The 25,649-nt window shown below is 53.2% G+C and overlaps 2 protein-coding genes and 1 long non-coding RNA gene across 4 annotated transcripts in view; 1 reads left to right on the top strand and 2 right to left on the bottom strand.

Annotated features, from left to right (window-relative positions):
• LOC306664875 overlaps positions 1–4,995 on the top strand; it is a 15,080-nt gene extending 10,085 nt beyond the window's left edge. The window contains exons 2-3 of the long non-coding RNA XR_013764823.1: positions 4,347–4,514; positions 4,684–4,995. This is a non-coding gene — a long non-coding RNA (uncharacterized lncRNA). The remainder of the gene's footprint in view (positions 1–4,346; positions 4,515–4,683) is intronic.
• The window catches only part of CAMK2A (calcium/calmodulin dependent protein kinase II alpha), a 59,919-nt gene extending 47,675 nt beyond the window's left edge, over positions 1–12,244 (bottom strand). Inside the window, exon 1 of one of the 2 annotated variants that reach the window (XM_079145986.1) lies at positions 12,049–12,244. In XM_079145986.1, coding sequence (XP_079002112.1) covers positions 12,049–12,110 — 62 coding nt within the window. In that variant the 5' untranslated portion in view covers positions 12,111–12,244. The remainder of the gene's footprint in view (positions 1–12,048) is intronic. The other variant, XM_079145985.1, reaches the window with a different exon arrangement.
• Positions 1–25,649, bottom strand: part of ARSI (arylsulfatase family member I) — a 27,916-nt gene extending 2,267 nt beyond the window's left edge. The window contains exons 1-2 of the mRNA XM_079145984.1: positions 24,780–25,649; positions 18,760–21,072 (exon numbers count right to left, since the gene is read on the bottom strand). Of these exons, the coding sequence (XP_079002110.1) occupies positions 19,665–21,072; positions 24,780–25,090 (1,719 nt within the window). The 5' untranslated portion in view covers positions 25,091–25,649 and the 3' untranslated portion in view covers positions 18,760–19,664. The remainder of the gene's footprint in view (positions 1–18,759; positions 21,073–24,779) is intronic.

Below are 25,649 nucleotides of genomic sequence, written 5' to 3'. Positions count from 1 at the left end.
GGTTAAGGGTCCCATCCCACAAGACAGCTCCATCACCTCAGATGCCAATCCCAAGCAGTGAGTCCCCAGGTTACCTTCTGTCCAACTTTGTTAGCAATTGGAAGTTCCCACAACTCCCTCCTTAGGCTAGAGAATTCTTTATGATGATTCGCACAGTTCAGAAAAATACATTTACTTATTATAGAATAAAAGGTATGATGAAGGACACAGATGAACAGCCAGTGACCAGGTAGGCAAGGCTGGGAAGCATCCTGAGCACAGGGGTTCTGCCTCTCCCGACCTGAGGTGTGTCAACCTCCTACCGCATGGATGTTTACCACCCAGAGGTCTCTGCACCCCACCCCTTCAGCATCTTTATGAAGGCTTCATCACATGTGTATGATCAAATATTAACTCAGTCCCCAGTCCTCTCACCTTCCCAGAAGGTGGGAGTGGGGCTGAAGTTTCTAAGTAAATCACACCTTGATCTTTGATGATCAGCCCCATCCAGGAGACTGCTGAGCGTCACCTTATTCAAACAAAAGACATCCTTATCACCTAGGAAATTCCAAGGGATTAAGAGTTCTATGTCAGGAATGGGGATAAAAGACCAAATATTAGAAATCAAGATGCTCTGGACAGTCCTATCCCTTAGGAAATTACTAGAGTTTTAGGAGCTCTTTCAACAACCAGGCCCAAGATCAACTATATGTCTTATACCACAATACCATGCTTCCATACTTCCCATCTCGTCCAGGGTGGTGGCAGCTTGTCCACCTCCCTGTCTCTCCCAGCTGGGTAAGTTCCTAGGGGCAAGAACTTGCACTTGCCTCTCTATGCCCTGGCACCATGGACCCAAATGGTACCTGATACCAAATGAGCCTCCGTAAGTGTTCCTTGCAGGAGCAGGAAGTTGATATGAGCAAGAATGAGAGAAACGGAAATGAGATAGGAGAGAGGATTTTTAGGCAAGGGTGTCAGGGACAGGAGCAGGCATCTGAGGACAGCAGGTGACTACTTATCTCTGAAACCCAGGCAGGGGTATGGACCCAAGGACCTTCAGGTTCCTGCCAAATAGGAACCTTGATTTTGAAGAGCCCTGGGCAGAAAACATGCTAAGTGGCCACATCTGGGAAGGGTTCTGACCTCCACAGAGAGGAATGCAAGGATAGAGGAAGGTGGCCAGCTGCTGAGTGCAGGGCTGGAACTTGTCACATCTACCAGCATCTAGCCCATTCTAGGTCCAGAGCTAGAGGTTAATTAATAAGTGTCTGGTGGATGGAGGGAGAGAGGGAGGATTGGATGTAGTTTCTACATTAGAAAAACTATGCTCTATTCTGGGTAAAGATCTTAAATTAGTGATCATCAAAGTGGCTGCTAAAGAATCTCCTGGGGATCCTTTAAAAATATAGATATCTAATAAATCAGAACCCCTGGGTGTGGACCTTGGGTATAGGTGATTCTTTTCCAACCAGCCCAGTCCTGCCTGCCTACCTTCTGGGGAAGTCCTGTTACACATCCTACCTCTCCTGGAATCGATATTCAATAGAGACCATCACCTGGGCTCTGTGTTGGGAGGTTTGATGGGCCCTATGAAGCTGGGAGGCCTTGGGCAGGGCTGGGCCATGATGTGGGCCCCAGTTTCTTCACTGGCAATGTGGGGGCTGGCAAGGGGATGAAGCTTGATAGTGTGGAGGCCTTTCCAGCTTCACTGTGGTACCCCAGGGCTGTGCAATGGCTCTTCCTGTGATGGTGGAAATACTCCACATTGTTCAGTGGGGCAGTCACTGGGCAATACAACTGTACCAAATTGGACCTGTGGCCAGTGGGACCACAGAAAGGAATTTTAATTTGATTTCCTTGAAGTAGCTCTATGTAGCTAATATCTACCACATCGAAGAGTGCAATTCTATTTGGGTAAGAGAAGGTATTTCTGGACCTGCCCAACCATAGTTCACAAATCATGGTTCTTCAGCCACTTATGAGCAAGTTGCTTCACTGTGGTCTTCCTGTTTTCTCCTTTGTAAAATATGAACAATAAGAATACCCACCCTGTGCAGAGGGTTTGAGGATTCAGGGAGATAATCAGGCTGTGAGTTAGCAGAGTCCCTGGAGTATAATAAATGATCAAGAAACAATGCCCTGTCTAGGGGCCATGATGTGCAAAGGTGTGAGAACAGAGCATCATCGGTAACAAAGTGGACGTTGCCTGCCAAGCTCAAGATGAATGGAGCAGGGAGGAGCTGTGGGGAGGCCGTGGTGAGGAGGGGAGGGCTGCTCCCCAGGGCTGAGCAGCTGCCCTGGTGTGTGCAGGCACAAGTGTGAGCTAGCAGGGAGGCCCCACCCAGCATCCAGCAGACTGCAGAGAGGGCAGAGCTGTAGAGAATGTGGGACCGTGCTAATGGGCTGTGAAGAGAGGATTCACACTGGGAAATTGCTTCCTGGCTGCCTGGAAGACACAGTGTCCTGGGCGTTGTGGGCTGCCAGCCACAGGGGTCCACCACCTGCTCTGGCCTAGAGGACCCTGAAATGTGAACATGACTGCCAGGTGCAGCAGCAAGGGCACTAGATGGGAAGCCAGAAGGCCCATGTCCCTACCCAGCTCAACCACCAGTTTGCTTATCCTGTTGGGTCTCAGTTTCCCCATTTGAAAGAAGAGGATAGGAGCCCCCACCCTACTTCCTCCTGGGCCATTGTGAGTGGACCCTGCAACCCGAGAAGCCACTGCCAACTGCCTCTGGGGGAAACCTCTCCACCTTCACCCAGAGCCACTCAGAGCTCCGCGGGGGTCTCAGCAAACAGGAACACTTATCCACAGGACTGCACACTCGTGAACTCTTCCTGCACTCTGGGCTCATCCGGGTCTGATTGTTTGGGCTCTTTACAGTCTTCAGAGTCTTCCCTTCATTGGCTGCTTCCTCAGATATCCCCCAATAAAATGAAACAACGAGAACCTTTCTCTCAACCCAGCAGCCCGAGCTGCTTCCTCCCTCCCTTTCTCTTTGCTGCCAAACTTCCAGAACAAATGTCCGACATCCGCCGCCTCCTCTTCCCACCTCCCACACTCCATGAACCCACTGCAATCTGGTTGCCACCCCCAGGGCTCCATGGAAGCTAGGCTCGTGCCAGGCTCGCCCACCCAAAGCCTCCCCTCCCCACTGCCCCTGGCAGCACCCCCTTGGCCCTGGTCTGCCCTGCCTCTCCTATACCAGGTAGTGTTCGGCCCACTGACCACACTGCTTCCAGGCTTATCTTACATTTTTTCTGGGTCACTATCTCTCCCTGGCATCCCCGTCACCCACAGTGCCTTGCTGCCCCATAGTCCCCCACCCACATTAAAACTCCTTGTTCCCTCTCCACCTGACCTCTTACGACTTCCTGCTCCATCCCCTGTATCAGGGGCCATTAGCTGAGATCTCTGGGGAGGCTCTGGGCATTCATGAATCCACTTAAAATTGTATTAAAATGATTCTGTGTCTGTGCATTGTTCTGGGCAAAGGATGCGTAGTCTTCTGCTTCACAAAGCAGCCCAAATGGGTAAAGCCACTGACATCACTCAGGATTGAAATCTGCATCCACTCCCATGCCATTTTCAGAATTCTAGTTCCATGCTTTGATCTGCTCATTTCCTTGCCTGGATGCTCCATGGCAGGCTAGTCTCTTCCCCCAAATCTCCCTGACTCTGTTAAGATACATAAGCATCTGGCTTTCTGAGATAGGCTGGGGTGATTTCAGAAGGTTCCTGGCCAGATGCAGACAGGCTGGTTGCCTGTGAGAGGGTTAGCACCCAAACCTCTTGGTGGTGATCCACTCAACTGATCTGATCACCCAGAGCAGATAGGGTTAGAACATCTGGGGGAAGGCAAGAGTTGGGGCTGGCCACCAGGACAGCATCATGTTGGACCAGAGTAGGGGCCACATGGCATCAGAGAATTGGCATCTCCTGAAGAACCTTACCGTGAAAGTCACTCTTATTCCATAAATGAATAAATCGAGGTGGAGACCTTCAACTCAGGACTCCTGACTCAGAGTCCATTGCTCTTCCAATATGCTATACTCTGGGATCAGAGGCACCTTAATTGTAGCCCAGTGGGTTATAGGGTAGGCAGATTGAAAAGAGACTTTCAGCACTGTGCACGTAGGAGTAAGGGGGCGCGATTGAGGGAAGGGTGTCCGTCACTTACACGAGAACTGTGGAGGGCTCCTTATCCCCCAACGGTTAAAAAGTCAGGCCCAGTTTCCTTCAGAAACACAGGAAAGTTCTGGACAAGGTGAGGTACTCCCCCCTGTACTGGGGATTGAACCCAGGGGGGCTCTACCACTGAGCTACAGCCCCAGCCCTTTTTATTTTTTTTATTTTGAGACAGGGTCTCACTAAGTTACTCAGGCTGGGCTTGAATTTGTGATCCTCCTGCCTAAGCCTCCTGAGTCACGGGGAAGACAGGTGTGCACCCCTGCAACCAGAAGCTCTGTCCCGTAACCAATTCCTGTCCCTTTGGGGGTCTCAGCTCTCCTATCTGTGAGATCAACTGTTGGTAAGTAATGTTTGAGACTTCTCTTTCTTTCCTTTTTCAGTGGTGGTATACTTTCTTAAAAATAAACAAGCAAAACCCAGCCTGCTGGTTCCCCCAAATGGCAACTAGATCAGAGGAGATGGGCTGGGCTTGGGATGTCCTCCTCCTGACTCCCCCTTCCTCTCCGCAGCTTGCCTCAGCAGCTCTGTGAGCAGAACTCTGCAGCCACAGCTTTATTCAGACGGATAATCTGGGGACCGTTAGTGAAACTGCTCCTCTCCCCTCCTGCCCACCACTGTGGCTACACCACCCACTGCCAGACTCCAGAAGATGCTGCAGGGACAAGCTGTCCCACACACCCCTCCCAGGGCCCTAAAGCCAACCTAGCAGAAGCCTTGTGAGGGACACAGAAGGCCTGGGAACTAGAAGATTCTGTTTGCTGCAGGGAACATTGAACCAACAGAAGTTGCAGCATATTCCTTGTTTTGGCTGTATATGGGTTTTCTTGAACGGGTTACAAAAAGAAAAAAAGGAAAAATAGAAAACTAGTCACAGTGCTCAGAGGTAAGGCCAGAGCACAGCGAAGCAGGGCAGATGCCAAGGGGCTGCTTTCTCCCTGGCCTCTGATGGCTGCGTATCCTGCCGGGGCCACGGGGCATGGCCCAGAGGCTTTCAGAGGTCCTGATGTCAGAGAGAGTGGTTCTGAGGGATGAGAGCCACATGCTGAAATGGAAAGAGGCTGGCACTCCCAGTTCTGCTGTGTCACCAATTTGTGTGGCCACGGGCAGGGCCCTTGCCCTCTCTGGGCTTTAACTCCCCACCTGTGAAACAGTAGAGGTCTGTCTCCTTATTCAAATATTCTGGATGGAACTAAGGCTGTCATGACCCTACACTGCCTCCCTCTTCACTCTTGGAGCAAGGGATGTTGGGGAGGAGGGATCTCAGGGAAGCCTAGGGGTGTGGATTTGCATGTGGCAGCTACCTCAGCACAGTCTCCTGAGGCTGCATCCATCTGGGACAGAGGAACAGCTATGGATGTGAGAAAGTTCTTCCTGGTGTCAAGATGAAATCCGCCTCCCTTACCGTATTACGCTGCTGTTCTGCCCTCCGAGGACACCTTGCAGGTATGAGGGGCGGACACAGCCCCCTAAGGGGCTCTTCTCGCTGCTCCTCAGTGCTCTCCCACTTGATTTGGCTTACAGACCATTACCGCCCGGCCTGCTCCCCCTCCTAGACAACAGCAGCCTTTTACTATTCCTCTAGGACCCAGCATCTGGAAGTTGAGGGCAGGCTGCACAGCCCAGAGAAGAGTGAGACCCCAGGTCCCTCAGGAGCTGATGGGCTCCACTGAAAGACACATCTCAGAGCCTTTGCCTGTGCTGCGCTCACTCTCAGGAATGCTCTTCCCTGTCTTCCCCTAGTAAACTTTTTTTTGGTACTGGGGATTGAACCCAGGTGCTCTACCACTAAACCACACCCCCAGCCCTTTATATTTTTTATTTTGAGACAGGGTCTCGCTCAATTACCTAGGCTGGCCTTCAACTTGTGATCCTCCTGACTCAGCCTCCAGATGTCAGTTGGGATGACAGGTGTGCACCACTGTGCCCAACTTGGTTGTTTCTTGTCACCCCCAGATCCCAGATGTCACCTCCTCAGGGAAGTCTTCCCTAAGACCTCCTTCATTCCAACTAATTGAGGACTCTTGGAAGCTCATGGGTCCATATTTGCATTCATTCATAGCCCTTATCCAAATGTATTTAAATAATAGTTTCTAAAGTGATTTAATTAATGTTGGCTTTGTAGCAGATCACAAGCCCCCTGAGGGCAAGAGACTGCAGGTGGTACATGCTGAGCTCCGCCCAGGGCTAGGAACAGAGGATCTGCTCAGGAAAGACTTGAATGGCTTCAAGGATCACAGATATGTCCTGTCTTTTATGTGACCCCAAGATAGCAAGCCCCTAACTTTGTCCAGCACAGTAGGTCCTGCTGGCCTAATAGATCCACCTAACACTGTGACAGATAGCCATGCTCTCAAGGTGGGTCTCAGCAGGTGGGCTGCACAAGGCTCACCTGGACCAGAGGCTTCCTAAAGTGCATGGAGTATCTCAGAAGGGACGGGTCACTGTCAGTGTGCACACAGGACAGGTGGGCTGTGATAGAGAGGGGCCTGCCCAAAGAGAAGAAAGGGACAGAGAGAGAGAGACCAGAGAGTTGGAGAGAGATAGAGAGGAAGAAGGAACCCAGAACCCAGCCAGCATCATCTTGTTGTCCCTGCACTGGGAGGTGAACTCGTGCTCTGTGTCTTACTGCAGCCAGCGTGTGTGTGCAGCGTGTGTGTCCGTGAGCTTGTGTGACGGTGCACGTGTGTGAGCACTAGCCTCTAATGCGGGCGCGCCATCCCAAGGGCAGCCCTCTCTCTACGTAGAAGACTTGGCCCCAGCCTGCAGGAGGTACTGGCAGCAGTGTCAGTGTGTTCTTGTGGAGGGAGGCAGCAGGCAGGGAGGGAGGCTCGGCAGAGTGTCAGTGTGTCTCAGCCCATGTGGGGGCGGCTGTGTGGGGGTGGAGGGCTGCAGCATGCACCAGAACACATGCTGCCTACCACTAGGATGGCTTGGAGGGATAGCGCAAGAAAAGGCTATCCCCTCCCCTGTCCTCATACTCCCACATTTTATAAAATATTAATCAGTTAATTATTTAATATTGAGACAGGGTCTTGCTAAGTTGCTAAGGCTGACCTCCAACTTGTGATCCTCCTGCCTCAGCCTCCGGAGTCACTGAGATTACAGGCGTGCACTACAGTGCCCAACATTCCTTACACCCACTTTTGAGGTCCTGTCTCCCAATTTCCCATCCTTTGGCTTCTGGTCCCTGCACATCACTGTCCCTTATTTCTGACTTAGCCACTGCCTCTCACTGTGACCTTGGACAAATCACTTCCCTTCCCTTTGAATGTGGACTGTCGTGTATGCAATGAATGGACATTCTCTACAGTCTTCCGGATTCCAATGCTCTGGGGGTCTGCAGTTTCCCATTAATCCTCCACAGAGGGAGGGTGCAGGGGGTAGCACCCCTAATGGAGCATTTCAGGCATCTCCAGAGATTTACAGATGGCAAAGTTGAGGTACGCAAAGGATAAATGATGCATGGAGTGGCCTAGTAAATTTAAGGTAGAATCATGACTGGAAAATTAAGGAACCACTCAGAGTTCCCCCCACCCCAAGGCCACTGCCCCTTTTCCCTTGTTTGTGCTCGAGGGGGGATGTCCCTGGTTACAGCTCCTGAGAACCCCTCTCAGCACCCCTCACAGTGCACATGGGTGCTGGAGACCTGGATGCGATGTCCTGGGCCTCCACCTCGCCCCAGTCTGCTTGTCTGTGAGATGGATGCATAAGCCCTGCCCAGCTCCCTCAGAGAAGAGCTAATGGATGAGAAGTGCCTTGCAGGCCCAGAGTGCTGTGAGAGGCTATTAGAAGCAGAATTAAGGCATGATCCCATCTTTGGGTGGGGCACTGATGTCTAGGTGTCCTCTCTCTCCACTTTGACATCATCCATCTTATTAACAACTCGGCCAGGGAAGGGTGGGGTTGCTAAAAACATTCTACAGGCATCAGAGCTTGAGTCTAAAGGGAACCTAAGCAGCCTGGGCCCTGGCCCCCAGTGCAGGGGGCTGCCTCTGGGCCACACTGCCACTCACCAGTCAGCCCAGCTGAGACTGGTGCACAGTGCAAATCCATGGCATGAGAGGGGCTCGGGCTCAGGAGCCAGCCTCTTCTCCGTCAACCTTGCTGGCCACCCACACCCCGCAACTCTCCCCCTACCCAGCACTGCCTGAGTCAATTTCAGATCCTTGTTTCTAGAGAGAAACGAGTGGGTTGAGCTCCCTCCCTCCCTCCCTCCCTCTCTCAAGTAAAATCTCCTTTGGAGGCTCTTCCTGTACAGCCCAGTGATCACACCGACTGCAGGGTGATTCTCTGCCTCCCTCACCTCTGTGGCAGGGGTAGGATCTGAACAGCAAGTCAAACATTGGAGAGGCTTCCTCCTTCCTCTTCCGCTTCTTTGGCCCTGACCTCTTCCTCCAGGGCGTCTCTTGTTGCCCCCACCCCAGCACTCGGGAGGTCCTGGACTTCGGAGAAGGCCGAGGATGCTGGGAGCTCTGGCCCAGCACCCCGTCCCCACCCGCCCCGCTGGAGTCTGTGCTCCTCTTCAAGCCTTCCATGTCTCTCATCCCCAGTGGACGAGGATCAGGGGCAAGGGAGAAGGAAGTCAGCTCATCTCTGGGACCCCTGAAATAGCCTCATGCCAACCCTCTAGGAGACCTGGAATTTAATTCTGGGCTCTTTTGGGTCAGTGGGTCTGGTAGCATCTAAAAGCTTAGGGCTCTGCCTCCAGCCACAGCCCCCAGTGGGCTGCCCATTAGGCTTAAGGGCAGCTCCCCCTCCACCCGTGGCCTGCCCTACCTCGGGATCCTGGAAGGCCTGCAGTGACAAGCCAGGCCTCACTGGGCAGGATACCAGGAAGCCTGGAGCGTACCTGCCCCCTTCTCCAGCTGGGCAGCAAACGGCCCAGCTGAAGGAGGCCCAAAGGCCACAATGTCCCCTTTTAGAGTCAACTTAGCCCCCTCTGCCAGTCCTCCTGCTAGTGATATGTTGTGGGCTCTGGAAGGGGACTTGGCTTCTGGGTATTGACCACACTCTCCTGGCTGGAAGGGGCAGGGGTCACCAATTGAAGAGTGGGCCCTGCAGGAGCCTTCACTGTTCCGCTGACAGAGGAGCCAAAGCCTCCTGCCTGCACAGGACAGCCTTGGTCAGCCCCTCCCCCACACCGCACAAACTCCAGAGAAAAGGTAAACAGAAGCCCTCATCCCCCTTCCTCAGCCCTGCCCAACCCCAGAACACAACAGCCAGGCCAGCAGGGATGTCCTGCTGGTGTCCCTACGTGCACAGGCTGCTGCTCCACACACATCATCTCACTTAATCCTCACAGTGCTTTTTACTCTCCAGAGTGTAGTTGAGGGAAGAAGTGTCACAGATTGCCCAGTGTCGCAAGAGCTAAGGTTGGAGTGCTGCCACCCTACCCTGCCCCACTGGATACTCAGACTGAAGCTGCTGGGCAGAGCAGCTGCCCGCCTCCTCCATGATGTGCCCTGGACTTTGTAACACGGACATGAGAAGGTGTGAGGCCTTCTCTCAGCCCTTCTCTCCAGTCCAGGCACCCTCCAACTCGGGCCCAGGCACAGTCTTCCGAGGCCCTGCAAGCTCCTGGCAGTATGCGCAACATTTTGGAGGTTTGTGCATTTTTCTGGGCAATGTCAATTTAGACTTTCCTCAGATTCCTGGAGGAATATGTGACCTAAAAAAGGTTAAAAGCACTGATGGTTCTGGAAGGAAAAGGTCTGAAATTGATTAGACAAGGCCTGGCCATGACTGCCACCTCAGTTTTCCTGCCAGGGCTCCCTCTCCCCTGAAATTCTGTTCCTGCCCTGGTCCTTCCAAGAGCCCAAGCAGGCAGAGGGCTGATGAGGCTCACAAAGGGTCTCTGTGCAAGTCACCTACACTAAGCCCGATCTTGAGAGCATCTCCTCGATCTTGAGAGCATCTCCTCTCGGGGCAAAACAGCACTTCTGTTTTTACTTTGAGCACTTGAGTCACATTCCCACCATCACACTATGCTCTGTGACGCAGTCCTGCCACAAGCCAGCCTTGGTCACAATCTTAAAGGCAGCTCCTGGCTAATCAGATAGTTTTTAGATTCCCAGTGGGCATTGAAACCAGCTGACGAGAGGTCCCAGCTTGAGTTTGGGGGACAGCCCCAGTCCTCCAGAGCAGCCCTAAACGTGTATTCCTGCCCCCACTTCTAGCACAAAGACACACTCAGAAAGGCAGGAAGTCTGCAGACAAGAGTGAACACGTTTACACAAGAGCGTGTGTCTGCATAACGGAGCTGGCCTGTGTCTCTAGGTGTCAGGGTAGGCTGAGTGCATGTGTGCGCGTACATGTGTGCGTGTGTACAGGCATCCTGCTTATACACAGCCACAGGCCCACCTCCCACACGTATGCAGACACCAGCATGAGCTCACACACGCCTACAACACCCACACACCCACACGAGCCCATGAGCCCAGGCCTCACGCACACACACACACACACACACACGCACACACACATGTGCACACACACACACATACAGACGCCTTCCTGTGTGCATCTCACAGAGTGCACATGCAGACCCCATGGGAACACCACTGTGTCCATGCCTCCTGTGTGGTCCTCACACATCCCTAGACCCCATGCTCATTGCTTACTGATGTGTGCCCAGTTCTGACCAGCCACACATGGGCTACACAGTGACGCACGTCCACACTTGACTCCTGAGCAACCCAGCCAACAGCACTCTTGGCATCCTCACACACAAGCACCCTTTCAGGGCACACTTGCATTTTCAAGCTTTACACACCAATCACACACAGAAGTACCTCCTCCTGGTGCACAAACATGAATGCTTGCACACCCTTTGGTGCACGCCAGTGTACCCCAGAGTCAGTACTTATACAACACAATCAACTCCCCTCGAAAGTCCTATACGACAGCACACATCAACCCCCACTCAAAATGCATGCTGGCCCTCGAACATCCAGACCTCCAGCTGATGCTTCTGAAGCCCCTTTCCTCCGCGCTCCTGCCGCCACAGCAGTAACTAACCAGGGCACTGACACTCCTTTGCCCAGGGGGCACACTCCATCTCCAAACTGCACCCCAACCTTTGCTCCATCCCAGGTCCTCCACAAGCCTAGCTGGGGGCATCCAGGGACCTTCCCCAAGACTCCGCAGTCTACTGGGTTCCTCCAAGATGCTCCCCTCACTCCTCACCCTCCCACCCTTCTTGAATCCATCATCAAAGGCATAAAATGAGCTCTGGGCTGGGCAACTTTGCACAAGGATCCCAGCTCTTCACCCTTCATGTCACAGTCCTGCAGCAGGGGTGTCCCCCCAGCTTGCTGATAGCCCCTCCCCTCTACCCAACACCAGTCCTTCACATGTTAACCCCTCCTGTACCTGTGCCCTCACTTCTGGTAGGATCTGGAAAGGGGACGGGGAGAGGATATGCTTACAGGAAGAAGTTGGCTTCTCTGAACAATGGCTGCAGGTGTCTAAAATCAGGAAGGACTACCTGGGAGGTGTAAACTCTCCACCACCAGAGGTATCCAAGAGAAACTAGAGAAAGGATTCCAGCTGAGCAGGAAAATCCCTTTTAACCCTAAGTTTCTAAGAATCTGTGTGCGCCCAGGTTGTGTATACTTATGTACGTGTGTGCATGTCTGCACATGCACCGACATACACCATCAACCTATCACCCTCACACGCACACACACACCTGGCTGTACCCACAAATGTGCCAATGCCTGACTCTGGGCACCTTGTGCACATGCGAGCACCTCAAAAGCATGCAGCCTGCCTTTCTCTGTGTGCACAAGAGAGCCTGGAGCAATGTTGGCACACGCCCCCAAGCCCGAGACTGACCCCCTGCACCCTCCAGGACTCCCTGAGGTGCAACTCACTTTCCCAGTTCCTCGAAGAGCTGATACTCTTCTGTGAAGCGGGTGCAGGTGATGGTGGCCATCCTGGCACTGGACAGGCAGGCAAGGGTCGGGGCTGGGGCACCAGGACTGGGGCACTGCCGCTCTGCTTCCGGAACTAGGGGCCACTCGCCTGCCTGTGTTGCTGAGTGCAACTGGAGAACCGGCTTGACTGACGAGCCTGGGGCTTCTGAGCAGGGCACTGTGGCTGCTCACAGCCTCGCGAGCCTTCGTCAGCATCCAGGTCCCCATGGCAACCACCTCCGAAACGCCCTGTTCCCGTTGCCCCGGTAACTGCCTCCCCAACACCTGCCTGCCTTCCACTGCAAAACCTGCTCCCGGACGCCCTGGCCCCTACTGCACACAATACCGCAAGCCTGTGCAGGGCTGGGGGCAGGTGGACTCAGCACCCCCAGGGGGGCACTGAGGGGCATGGAGAAGGAGGAAGAGAACAAACTTAGTCCACAAGTCATGTTCTCTTTCCCACCTCCCCCACCTCCAACTATGAGTCCCTTCTAGCAGACGGGATGGGATTAAGTGGGGCAAAGAGGCAGTTGCCATGGAAACGACCAGTGGGTGCCACATTCCAGGATGGTCCTTGGGAAAGACAGGATATAGTTACCCTGGCAACTTCATCTTCTCTGGAGAGACAGGTATTGCCCCGTTGCCCTGACAACAGCTGGGTTCTAAGGTTTACAGGAAAATGATGGCTAATTCATTGGGATGTCTCTCTCTGTGGATCTCAGTCTCTATAATTGTCTCTGTGTTCCCCTCTGTGGTTTGGTTTGGTTTTACCTCTGCCTCTGTCCTTCTTATTTTGCTCTTCCTCTCCCTGCTCTTCTGCGACCCTATCACTCTGGTTCTCTAGATTGGGAAAGAAGTGCAGAGGAGACCCCAGGATTATGGAAGGAATAGCTCTGGCTGCCTACTCACCTTGACCTCTCACCACTGTGACTATGGGTCCCTCCTGAAGCCTCTTCTGCAGCCTCTCCCCCACCTCATATGCCCAGAGGGACAGTGGAGATCTGGTCTCCTGGGGCTCATGTCCCAGTTTCTGCTTGTGCTTCAAGTCAAGGTAAAAAAGGCAAAAGGCAGCTTTGGTGAGGTTAGCATGGCCTGGCTTACCAGGGTCTGGGCCAGAGGCCATGGACCTGCCCTGCTCTGAAATTTTCATTCCCAAATTCCATGGGCAACTTTCCTATCAACTTCAGTTCTTCAGAGCATCAGCAATACCTACAACCCAGGGTTTTAAGAAGGAAAGTAACTAGATTTTAAGACTAAGGATCTGAGTTCAAGTTCCAGCTCTGACATTTATTAACTGTGGAACCCTGAGCAAGTCACTGACCCTCTCCGAGACCCCAATTCCTTTTCTATAAAATAGGGGAACAAAACTGCCCTTGCAGAGAAAGGCTGTGAAGTTCCAGCGGCTCAAGGGTCATGAAGGCCTTGGGTGAGTATGCAGACGTGAGGTCTTTTATCAGTTTCTAGAAAAGGAAAAGGAAGTATTAAGGGGTACCGTGACACTCTGGCTTGTACTTGGAAACTCCGACTGCACACTCACAAAAAGAGGATCCCTTAGCTCATTTCATAGTCCCCAGGCTGAACCCCCATGATGGCATTCCTCCAGTGAGCATGGGCAGACAGAAGGACTCAGGGATCCAGGGTCTCTGGGTTCTAGCTCTCAACATCCAGATTGCCTTGCTGTTTCCACCTCGCTTGCTGGATGTGTGCATTTCGGTGTTCTCCAACCCCAACACGTCCCTGACTGGCAACCCTAAGTCCAGGGGACCCTGGCCACATCAGGTATCTCCCCATTGTGTCCCTCTTCCTGAGATTCAGAGGTGAAGAAGGAAGAAGGGCAAGCTCTCTAATTCAGCCACTTTTCCCAGGAGAGAAAGCGGGGGGAGGCAGAGGAGAAGGAGGGGAGCGAGCAGGAGGTGGGGGTAATGGCTTAGCCACTAATTGCACCATTACCACCTTCAGAAAAAGGAAAAACCACTCCGTTTTGTTTCTGCACACAATATGCTTCCCGCTTCTGCCGCCAACGTCGCAATTCAGAGGCAAAGAGGAGAGGCCTGTGCTGGGGACCGCACAGCAGTGGGTAGCAGGCAGGGCACAGAACACCATGGCCAAGCTAGAGGCACGTGTGTCGGGAGGCAGGGAAGGGCTGCGCTGCCACCCTCCTGGTCCAGCCCCTCTAGCCTGTGCCTGGGAGGGAATGCTTCCACACACAGAGGACTGAGACCACCCCAGCCATTGCTCAGGGGAAAGGACAGGCAGCATTTTTCAGTGGTTAGTGTGACTATGTGACTTACAGGCTGTGCAACTTTGAATAAACACCTTAACTTCTCTGTGCCTCAGTTTTTTTCACAGGAAAAATTTAGTAAATGATATTTCCTACCTCCATGGCAATTCTATTGACTCAGGGAGAAGAACATGGTGGCTAACATAATGTATGTGTTCAATACATGAGGAATTATTATGATTGAAGGACTTAGAAGTCATTTCCTTTCACATCCCTCCTTGAATCATGGAAGCACACACAACCATCTCCAAATCCCAACACTTTGGGGAGCTGGAGTTTAGCTCCTGGTTTGGACATCACCTTGCCTAGGCCTCACATCTGCAACAATTCCTGTGGATTAAGAGGCTGGGGCTAGAAGAAGAGGACACTGGGACCTCAGGCTCATCAGCTACCAACCAAATGACAACCCTGCTTTGAAAATTAGTAAAACAAAACAAACAGTAAAACAAGAGCTGGGGGTGTAGCTCAGTGATAGAGCACCTGCCTAGCATGCATGAGTCCCTGGGCTCAATCTCCAGTACTGAAAAAAAAAATTAGTAAAACAAAAGGTAAACATGCAGAGAGACTATTCAAGGAAATCTAGCATTCTGGACAAAGGTCCTGCTTGGTCTGGGGCTGGCCTGACCACTCTGCTGCTTCTTGTGCTCCCACTGATGAAGAGAACACGTTCAGCATCCAGCAGAGCACAGGGGGAAGTCCCCACATCAGGTCCCAGAGGAGCTCTCAGTAACTCAGGACAATGTGAAGGGGTACAAGTAGTGCAGACGGCCAGCTGCCTCCCTGTCTCTTACCAGAACCACACAAGTGGCCTACGTGCCTGCAGGACGCAGTGCCAACCCAGCCCCACTCCACTCCTTGCATGGTTGTCTGCCCTTCCCCACTTCAATATCTACTTTCCACTCTCTTTTCTTCTTTCTCTCTCTTGCCTTTTTCTCCATCCTTCTTTCTCTGTTCTCCCCATCTTCCCCATTCCTTTCCACTTCTGGGCTGGTTTCATTTCTTTCTTTCTGGGTCTTGGTCTCTGTCACTTTCTCTCCTGTGTATGCAGTATGGGGGGATGGGCAGGTCCCAGGCTGCAGGATCCATCCGATGATGATGGAGAAATGTCTGCAAGAGGGAGAGAAGGGGGCTGGGCTGTGGCTCAGTGGCAGAGCGCTTGCCTAGCACGTGTAAGGCTCTGGGTTCCATCCTCAGCACTACATATAAATACATAAAATAAAGGTTCATTGAAAACTAAAAAAATATTTAAAAAAAAAAGAGGAAGAGGAGGGAGAAGAGGAAGGGACTCCCTTGGTGAGCCTTTCTTACATACACATATGCATACCCCTCTGAACCTTCCAGAGCCCAGCTCTAGGGGTATGGGCACTGCCTCCGGCAGGCACCCCCATACTGAGTGCAACTGCCAATCTGCAGAGGAGGCATGACCGCTAATTCACTGCTTCCTCTGTGCCCAAAAGGCTGGCAGCTGTGCCCGATGGTGGCAGGCAGCGAGGAGCCAGCCATGCCTCTGTGGTGCAGAGAGAAAGAGCAGATGATTGCATTAGGAGGATTGTTCCTGCCAGACTCCCCACTCCCCAGGGCCATGGCAGACTCAAGAGCCAGCACGTGTGCCCCCATCTGCAACATGTGTGTGGCATTCAAGAGCAGGCCTGTGTGCCATGGGCTGGTGGCCAGCGGTGGGAGCCCTGGAAGTTGCTGAGCATAGCCCTGATGAGCCAGGAGAGGGGTTGGCTGTGAACACAAGCAGTGCCCCACGCTGACAGGAGCAATAAAAGGAGATGAGAGTTGAGTTCCTGGGCAGGCCCTCGGAGCCCCAGTGACACTGTAACAGCCAACTCAAATCCCACCTTCCACAATCCACCCACGAGCTCACATGCATATGTCCAAGTGTTGTGGGGTCCTACAGGGCCTGAGCAGGCACCACAGAAAACGTGCCATCTGAAGGGTCCCCGTGGGGCCTGTCCCACTAAGGGCAGCAAGTGTGGGGGCAGAATCAGTGGAAAGTGGGCCAGGAGAGAAATGATCATAGCAAGGGTCTGGGTGGAGGGTGATTGAGTTACTTCATTGCAGCAAGTGAAGCCAAGGCCGAGTACAGAAAGAAGTCCAGTGTCGCAGAGCAGCACTGTCCCCCAAAACATCCTGCATATTAGCCCTCCTTGCTGGGAAGAGTGAGGCAGAGAGCCATGAGCCAGTGGCTGCTAAGACAAGGACTGCACAGCATGACCTGCAGTGAGGAGACCCAAGTTCCCATCCTGGAAGAGCTGCTAGCAGAGTTTTTCTTCAGTGGGGAAAGAATGAAGGTAAAATCTTCATTTATTGACTCCAGAGGCCTGAAAAGTAGTTATTCCCACCACAAAGCCAGGCCCTGAGGTGTGCACTCCACACGGTACTGTCCATCCCTGACAGCGCACATTGGCTGGAATGGTGCAATCATGCCCATTTTGCAGAGATGTGGTGCTGTATACTTGCTCAGGGTCGTGCAGCTGGGTTCAAATCCAGTCTGTGTGATGTCAGCACCCCTTCCCTGGGTTATTAGGCTTCCACTAGAGAGCACATGTCCCTTACAGATGGGGAACTGAGGCCCAGAAAGGGAAGGCTGTCCTCTCATCATTGCACAAGTCAGAGGCAATGAGTAGAAATGGGAATCCTGGCTGCCAGACATTGCTCCTTCCCTTGCTCCCTCTTTCTGGCTGGGGTGATTGCCTATGTCCCAGGGCAGCCAGTAGGCTCCTAGTGAGAGAAGGAAATGCTGTGAAGGCCCCAGCAAGTGTGGAGTCTCTTTTGGCTCCTGAGGGAATGGTCATCAGAGCCCAGGACTCCACAGGCTTGGATAGGTTGCCATCTGGCACCAACTCCACTAGCTAACAGATCTGCTGCCACCCAGTCCAGCTAAGGGAGAAACTGGGGACCGTAGCAAGCATCTCTGATCAATGACCGACGAGGCCAAGGATACCTCTGATTGCCTGTCCCCAGCCCCTGCCTGCTACAGAGACTGGGGTGCTACAAGCACCTGCCAACAGTGCCATAAGGAGATCCAGCAGAAGTGCAGACCCAGGCACACTGGCTGAGAGGAAACTCAGGAGGCTACAGGAGGCTGGAGCGGGAGGGCACTAGGCTCATTGATTGCTAGGCAGAGCAGAGGCCACAGCAGGCTGTCTCTCATGGCAACCCCTGAGAGAGACCCTCCACCAATTTCAGGCCTGGACCAGGTTGTAGGCTGAAGCTTGAATGGGTTCCTGGGCTGCTTGCCGATTTCTAGGTTGAGTGGGACTCTGAGTTACATGAACCCTGGACTGGGTTGGAGACCTGATGGAGACCTGAGCCCAGTCCCCATCCCCAACTGGTCTCTATGGTTTGGGGTCAAGTTAACTGCAGGGAGTAGGTCTTGGTCCCCAAGGGAGGACAGAAAGGACCATTTAGTCCTGCACTTATGGCCCCAAGAAGGGAAACAGGCTGGAGGCTGTACAAAGCCAACTTAGCAGGCACCAGAGGGTTAGATACAATTCACACAAACCTGCACCTGCAGGAAGGCCCCGACTCTGTGCCTCTCTGGAAGGTCTAGCGTGTGCAGTGGAAAAGCAACTGGCAGAGCTGGAGTGTCCTGAATAATGGGCAGACAGTGGACAGTCCAGCCTATGGGGTACACCCATGGGGTGACTTCTTCAGAGCTTCCCTGAGCAAGCCAAAATGGTGGGGTCACTGAACTCCAGAGGCCTCTGCAGTCCTGGTCCCTGCCCCACCAGCGGGTCTCAACATCATGGAAACAGGAAGGGTTTCAGGTGTGGAAATAGTAAGGGGCAAACAGAACCAGGCTGAGAAGAAGGACCCAGGACATGACGGTCACTTTCACCTTGCAGTCCCTGCAGCCGCAGGCCAGAATCCTCGCTACTGGGCTCAATCGCTGCGGTGGGGATGCGGCTCTGTAACCAACACCCGAACACCCCACGCAGCGCACCCACCCCACCCCACCCATCCCGCTCATCCACAAGCTGACGAGTCCTAACAGGCCTCCTTTGCCAGCGACAAAAATAACTATTTTCAAAATTCACAGCAGGGCTTTCGCCTACACACTCCGCGCCGACTGGAACCTGAAGGGAGATATGCAGAACGCTGTGTGCGCTGAGAAGCGCGGTGCAGCAGGAAGGCTGCGCAACCCCGCGCCCCGCCCCCACACCCGGCCACAGCACCCCCAGACGTGCACACGGGGGCGCCCACAGTGGCCAAGTGGAAAGGGTTCTCAGATCCTCTGCTGTGCACTGGGAGACACAAGCCCAGAGAGGTCCAGGGGTTTGCCTGAGGTCATATAGTGGATGTGCAGCAGAACCCAGATGTTCCACCCACTAGCCAAGCTGTCCACCATGAACTCTCGCCTGCCCCTGTGCACACACACCTGTACACACACGTGTTCACAGACTGTACTCCATCCCTTGCCTCTGTGTCAGGGCACTTTAATCAAGTTCACAGGCTCCTCCAGGACCTTTAGTTTGGTCAGTCTTCTGCAGCCCTGTGAGGTAGGCAGAGCCAGGGCTAGCATCCCCATCTGCAGATAGGGAAAGCAAGGCCCAGAGGGGAAGGTCTGTGCCAAGGTCAAAGGAAATATTGGTTCTGGGGCTCTTTTCACAGCTGTTTCTGCCACCGTTGATACTACAGTAGCTAAGGGCCCAGAAAACTTCTCTGGGTGCCTAGGGGCAGGAAGAAGAGCTTTCCACCATGGTTCCCAATGCCATCTGGCCCCAGGCTTAGGTCACATGAAGACCCAGGAAGGGCAACCTCCCCACCTTACACCTCCATCCTCAGCTCTCAGGTCTCACCTTTAGAGACCAGCTAGCTTGCCACACCCCAGTTAAGGTCCAGACTGGAGTTGCCTCCCTGTGGCCCGTCACCCGGGCAGCACCACAGAGACCCAGAGTGAAGGGGAAGACCCTACCACAAGCTTTAAGGTGGCCAGGAAGCCAGGAACTCCACTATGGCCCCAGGTACAAGGTGCATAGCACTCACAAAGTCACTGGACCTCATTTTACAAATGAGGAAACTGAGGATGAAAGCTCATGTAGGTCACCTGAGGTCACAGAGCAAGTCAGTAAAAAGGCAAGACTGGGACCCAGGCCTCCCAGTTCAGTTTATCCCCACCCCCACCCCCAGCCATGTTCCCAACCTGTTCAACTAAGGAGTTCTGCACCCTAGTACCCTGCAGATGGAGACTTGACCTCAGGTTTCTCCCTGAGAATGAGCAGGGCCAGGTTGAAGTGGGGAAGTCTACTTAGGGTAATGAAGATTCCTGCCACCCCACCCATCAGATCCGGTGGGACATCAGTCTGGTGTTGAGTTTACGGAAAAAAGATCGAAGCTTGCAAATCTTGCACTTTTTCTTGCGGCGACCCCGGGAGAAGCTTCGAGATCTGCCTTCCTCCTCTTCTTCTTCCTCTTCTTCCTCATCACTGGCCCAGGGCCCCCAAGCACCCCCATTGAAGTCAGGATGAGCCCGGGGATTCTCAGCCGGATAGCGCACAGGGATGGCCGTGCGGTTATAGTCCACCAGGCGAGCCAGCAGGGTGCGAACCACATCAGGCCGCTGGTCAGCTAGGTCCTCTCGTTCGTAAGGGTCAGCACTGATGTTGAAGAGCCATACAGCCTGGCGGACACTGGCCATCCGCTCCAGGTTCCACCAGCTACCTGGGAAGGCAGCCAGCGTTTGTGGAGGGATCCAATCACCATAGCCGGGGTCTCCCGTTAGCAGCTTCCACTCGCCCACGCGGATGGCGGCCTGCACAGCAGTGTTCCAGATGCCGAACCCACCCTCCAGGGAGCCATGCCGGGCGTGGTTGTAGAGCGGGTCAATGTTGTGCAGGATCTCTGTGCGTGGCGAAGCCCTGCCCTCGCTGATGGCCGGCCACACATCATAGCCGTCTAGCCCATCAGCTGCCGATGCAGTGCCACCGGCCAGACCCACCAGAGTTGGGTACCAGTCAGTGATGTGCACCAGTGCCCGGCTGGTCCGTCGCTTTCGCTTGAGCAGGGGGCTGTGGACAAAGCCCAAGCCTCGCACACCACCTTCCCAGTAAGTACCCTTGCGTCCTCGGAGTGGCCAGTTGCTGCCTCCTGAGAAAGTTTGGCCCCCATTATCGCTGGAGAAGATGATGACACTGTTGTTGTAGAAACCATAGCGCTTGAGGGCCCAGGTGATGTTGCGCACAGCCTCGTCCATGCAGGTCACCATGGCTGCATACTTCCGCCGGGCCACGTTGCCCATGCTGCGGTAGCGGTACAGATACTCTCGAGGGGACTGCAGCGGTGTGTGCACTGCCTGGAAGGCCACATAGAGGAAGAGGGGCCGCCGGGGGTTGTGGCTGGCCAGGATGTGGCTGGCACGCTGGGCGTAGAGCATGGTGGAGTACTGGCCACTGAGCCCCCAGGCCACGCTCTCACCCTCGTGCAGGTCAAAGCCACACACCCCAGGGCCATCGCAGTTGTCATAGGTGTAGTAGTCTACGTTGCCCGTGAGCGAGCCCAGGAAGGTGTCAAAGCCCCGACGGGTGGGCAGGCACTCCTTCCGGTAAAAGCCCAGGTGCCATTTGCCTACCATGTGAGTAGAGTAACCTGCCTCCTGCAGCTTCTGTGGCAGTGTCACCTGGTCCAGGGGGAGGCAGTTGGGCTGCCGTGGGCGGATGATGGAGTGCTGGAGTCCTGTGTGGATCTGGTACCTGGTGGTGGGAAGGGAGGACACAGAAGGCAAAGATGAGCTACAGACCACCACTCCTGCTAACCCACCCCCAATACCACTCTGAGGTGGGCTCTGGTCCCAGCACTGCCAGCAAAAAACTTATAACAATAACCACCAAGTATTACATAAGGGCTTAGCATCCTCATTGAATCCATAACATCAACTGAAATAGGTATCATTGTCATTTTAGAGAGATCAAAGCTCAGAATGTTTAAGCCACTTGCCCAGAATCACACAGTTAGGAAGCTGAGAAGCTAAGAATTGAATCTAGATTAATAATAATATTGATAATAGCTAACACCAAGCACTCACTGTGTGCTTGGCATTGCATAAGCCTTTTTTTTATTTTTTTAATTTTTTATGAATGATCTCACCAAATTGTCACCACAAACTAGAAGGTACCTATTATTATTTCCATTTTCCAAATAAGGAAACTGAGTTTCAGCAGATTGAATCACTTGCCTGGCAATTCACACAGTAGTTGGAGTAGGATTTGTATCCCAAGTAGTCTGACTCCAAACTTCAGAGGTCCTGAACACTAAGCCACCAAATTGCTATGGAGCCTAGAGCAAGTCCCTCTCTCCCAAGCAAACGCCTGCTCACTCTTGAAAGTCCCACCCAAATGTTAGTGACCCCATCCTCCCGTAATGTCTCTCACTGCTATCTCAAAGATCGAGTCACTTTTCCTTCTGGGGTCCCCAGCAGTTAGTACACACCCTCAGTGTCCTACTTGTCCATGGACATATTCCCAGTTGTACATGCTCTTGGACCCAATGATATGATATGTAATGGAACTGTCCCTTCTCAGTTTTCTAGTCCCAGGACCCAAGAAATGTTGAAAGGACTCTCAGTTCCTTTATGGAATGAATCAATGAATGAACAAATGAATGAATGAGTGATGACTCTTAGAGGCTTTTAAAGCCAGAAGAGACCCAAATCCTCCTCTAGTTTTTTCAACTTTTATTCAACTACTCTTTAAAAAGAAACAAAGATCAGCTGGGTACAGTGGCACATGCCTATAATCCCAGTGACTCAAAGTGTGAGGCAGAACTATCACAAGCCCAAGGCCAGCCTCAGCCATTTAGCAAGACCCTCAGCAACTGAGTGAGACCCTCTCTCAAAATAAAAATGAAAGGGGCTGGGAATGTGGTTCAGTGGTAAAACACTACTGGTTTCAATCTTCTGAACAAAGAAAAACACAAAGGTCAGAGGAAGAGAAGGGTCACTCACGGTCAGGGGCAAAGTGAAGACTTGAACATAAATCGAAGCACAGTCCAAGCAGGAACTATTCAGCAAACGAGGCTATCCCATCTCTTTCTATGTGGGGTCCTCAGTTTGTTCATGTGTACGAGGGAGCTAGCTAGAATGGGAAATCTCTAAGACCCATCTAGTTTCCAAATATTAGGAAACAAGTTCCCACATGACTGACTGTGAGCTCACGCAGTCCCTTGATCCAAGTCACTCACACAGGTTAACACCCTGGCAGGAGCTGATGTTCAGCAGAATTCTGAATTCCTCATTTATTCATTCATAGCCCATCTTCCCCTTTCTGTGGTCAAGGCCCCCGTGTGATCTGCTTATGGTATCTTAAAAGTCCCAGTGTAAATAAGAAGCCTGGAACTTCACAAGTGTGTTAGAATCCCACACCTTTTTCTCACCCTCAGGCATCCAAGTTAGTCAAGACCTGAGTATTTAACACCTTAAATGGGGGAGGAGGGCTCTCTGTTTTGGCTTCCTTATCTTAAAAGTGTTATTTTTGTTAGCTATAATTAGCTACTACTGTCATCTCAACATAACATGATACACACATACATTATCTTATTTAATCCTTATTTTAAAAGCTATAGGGGAGACTCTTCATTACCCCCATTCCACAGATAATGAAGTTGAGGCTCCCCAAAATGCAGCAACTGGCCCAAGGTCAGATAGCTGGCAAGCAGTGGAGCTGAGCTCTGAACCCTGTCTATCTAGTGCTCAAAATCTTTTGCTGATAGAGCCTCTCAGGGCCTTAGTCAAGTTAATAAGTGTCTGAACTTGACAGAAGCACCCTAGGACCTAAGTACCAGAGGAGCCTCTCGTCCAATGGATGGGGCTCCATGGAGCACTGGCTTGTAATGTGGGTGGGCCAGCTAAGAGTCCCCAAATCCCATTTGTAAGTGAGTAACATGAGAAGCATTGGCTCTTTCCAGCTTCTCTCTCCGGCTTCACCAAATGTAACTGAATGCATTAACAAATGCTAACAAGATCAGTAAGTATCTGTCACATGGAGCCAGCTGCAGAGAGTGGGGGCAGAGGCTGGGCAGCCACGCTCAGCTAACTTCACAGATCAGGGGTTGGAGCACTTCACAGATCAGGGGCTGGAGGACTGTCTTACTGGCTGCTCATTCTGATGCTGCTTAAACCAAAAGTCCCCGCTCTACAGGGAAAGAAATGCTAACCTGTGCATTTCTTCTGGAAAGCAGATTCCTTCTCCCTCCTCAGGAGGTTAGTGATGTCTGGTCCTCACCGTCACTCCAATGCCACCTTAACACATGCATACCCCACCTCTCTTCCTCCTCCTCTTCTCCCTGTTTCTGGACCTAACCCCTGAGTCCCAGATAGAAGGAAGAAAGGGCACAATCATTCAATTCCCAGCTCCAAGACCCCTGCCAAGTACCTCATCTCTCAGCCCTCTTCCATGAGACCCTGACACGGGCACAGATACCAGGCTGAGCCAGCCCTGACTTCGTGCCTCAGTTTCTCCTATCCAGGAAAAAGCAGACCAAGACTCTGGCTTCTGAGATCACACTGGGGTTCTGGGGTAGAACTTGAGAGAAAGCATTCCTTGGCCCTCTTCCAAGGAGGATTAGCTTCAGCCCTGCTGGAGGATTTGCTCCTAAGTGGCCAGAGTTTGCCTTCCACACCCCCACCTCCTCTTTCCCTGCTCTTTTAATCCTGTAACCCTGCTCCCCGCCTGGGGATGACTCCTTACACGGAGAAAGCAACACGTCTCCTTGGGGATACCAGCCAACTTGGAACTTGGGAGGATTTTGCAGATGGAAGAACAGAATCGTGGTGAAGTGAAGTAACAAGCCCCTGGCTACATGGGTCACAGCGTCCTATGTGTGTCTTTCTCTTCCACCTATCAGTTCCTTAGTGTTCTCCCAATATAGTCATCTAACAGTGCAAGGACCCAAATCCTTCTGGTGACACAGAGGCTGCCACTTATAGATATCCGAGCAGGTCACACACAACTCATTCCACCCTCACTGCTCTCTTTCAAGATAAAAACTGCTCTTTGACCCATTTTATAGACAAGAAAACTGAGGCTTAAAGAAGTTAAGTGACCTGCACAGAGGATCAGGGTCTGTGAATAGCAGCAACATTCAAAATAGGTGTCAGAGGCTGCCATGTTCCTCTAACAAAAGGATGACCAGATGTCTCCTCCACATGGTGTGAATGTGCATGTCCTAGAACACCAGAGTGAGATCTCAAAGATTAACAAATCTATTCTGGGTAAGAGAAGGGAAATTGAGGCCCAAAGAGGGCAATGGACTTGCCAAGATCCCACAGCCAACTGGAAGAAAAACTAGCCCCATAGTACGGGTTTCCCAGGTCCCAGAAAGGGTTGTTTCGGCAGGGAAAATCTCCTGAGTGGGTGTATTTGGGGCTTGGAGGCCCAGTCTCAAGGATCTGGGCCGTGCCTACCTGCCAGTGAGAAGCTGACTCCGAGAAGGTGTGCAGATTGGCTGGATGTAATAGTTCTCCAACTTGACGCCCTCGGCTGCCAGCCGGTCCAGCGTAGGGGTCTCGATATCTGAGCCATGGTAGCCCACGTCGTGATAACCCTGGTCGTCGGTGAGAATGAAGATGATATGGGGAGGCTGCGGTGGAGCGGCCGAGGGCTGCTCGCCCGCCTCCCCGGGCCCGTCAGCCACGAGGCTCGGCTTGGCCCAGTCCCAGGACAGGTAGCCGAAGCTGAGCAGGCTGACCAGAGAAAAGCCCGTGAGGGCGTGCATCGCCAAGTCTGCCCGCGCGTCCCTGCGCGAAAGGCTCCCGGGGCCTCACTGCCTCGCGCGCCTAGGGCGCACTGCCCGCCCGCCGGCCTGGATGCCGCGAGAGCGCTCAGCGCCCCCGGGGGTGGCCCAGTGTCTTATCCCGGACTGGCAGCCCGACGGCGGGGCCGGACCTGCGCGACCGCAGCGGGCGCTCTGGGAAGGTCAGGCCCGCGCAGAGCTGCCTCCCGCCGCCCGAGCGCCCGCCCCGCGCCGCCCTCGCTCCCTCTGCCCCAGCTCAGCCCGGCCAGCCCAAGACACGGCGTAACGGCTTCCGAAAAGTACTCTCCACCATCCTCTGACTCTCCTCTTCCTTTTTGCCCCGGGTTTCTCCCGCCTCCTAATTTCTCTTGCCTCTGCTTTCCCTTTCTCCTCCCCCCCGACCCCCGAGCCCGGGGCGGCCTCTTTGCCCCTCCCGGAGTCCTCAGAACGGTCCGGCTCCCTGCAGGGCGGTGGGCAGGACCCCAGCGGGGAAAGGGAGGGAGACACCGGGTGGGCGGGCCTGGGGGGGACACCGCGGGAG

This window comes from Sciurus vulgaris (genome assembly GCF_902686455.1).
Source record: "Sciurus vulgaris genome assembly, chromosome: 6".
NCBI classification, from domain to species: Eukaryota; Metazoa; Chordata; class Mammalia; order Rodentia; family Sciuridae; genus Sciurus; species Sciurus vulgaris.
This window is presented reverse-complemented; position numbering and strand designations above follow the sequence as displayed.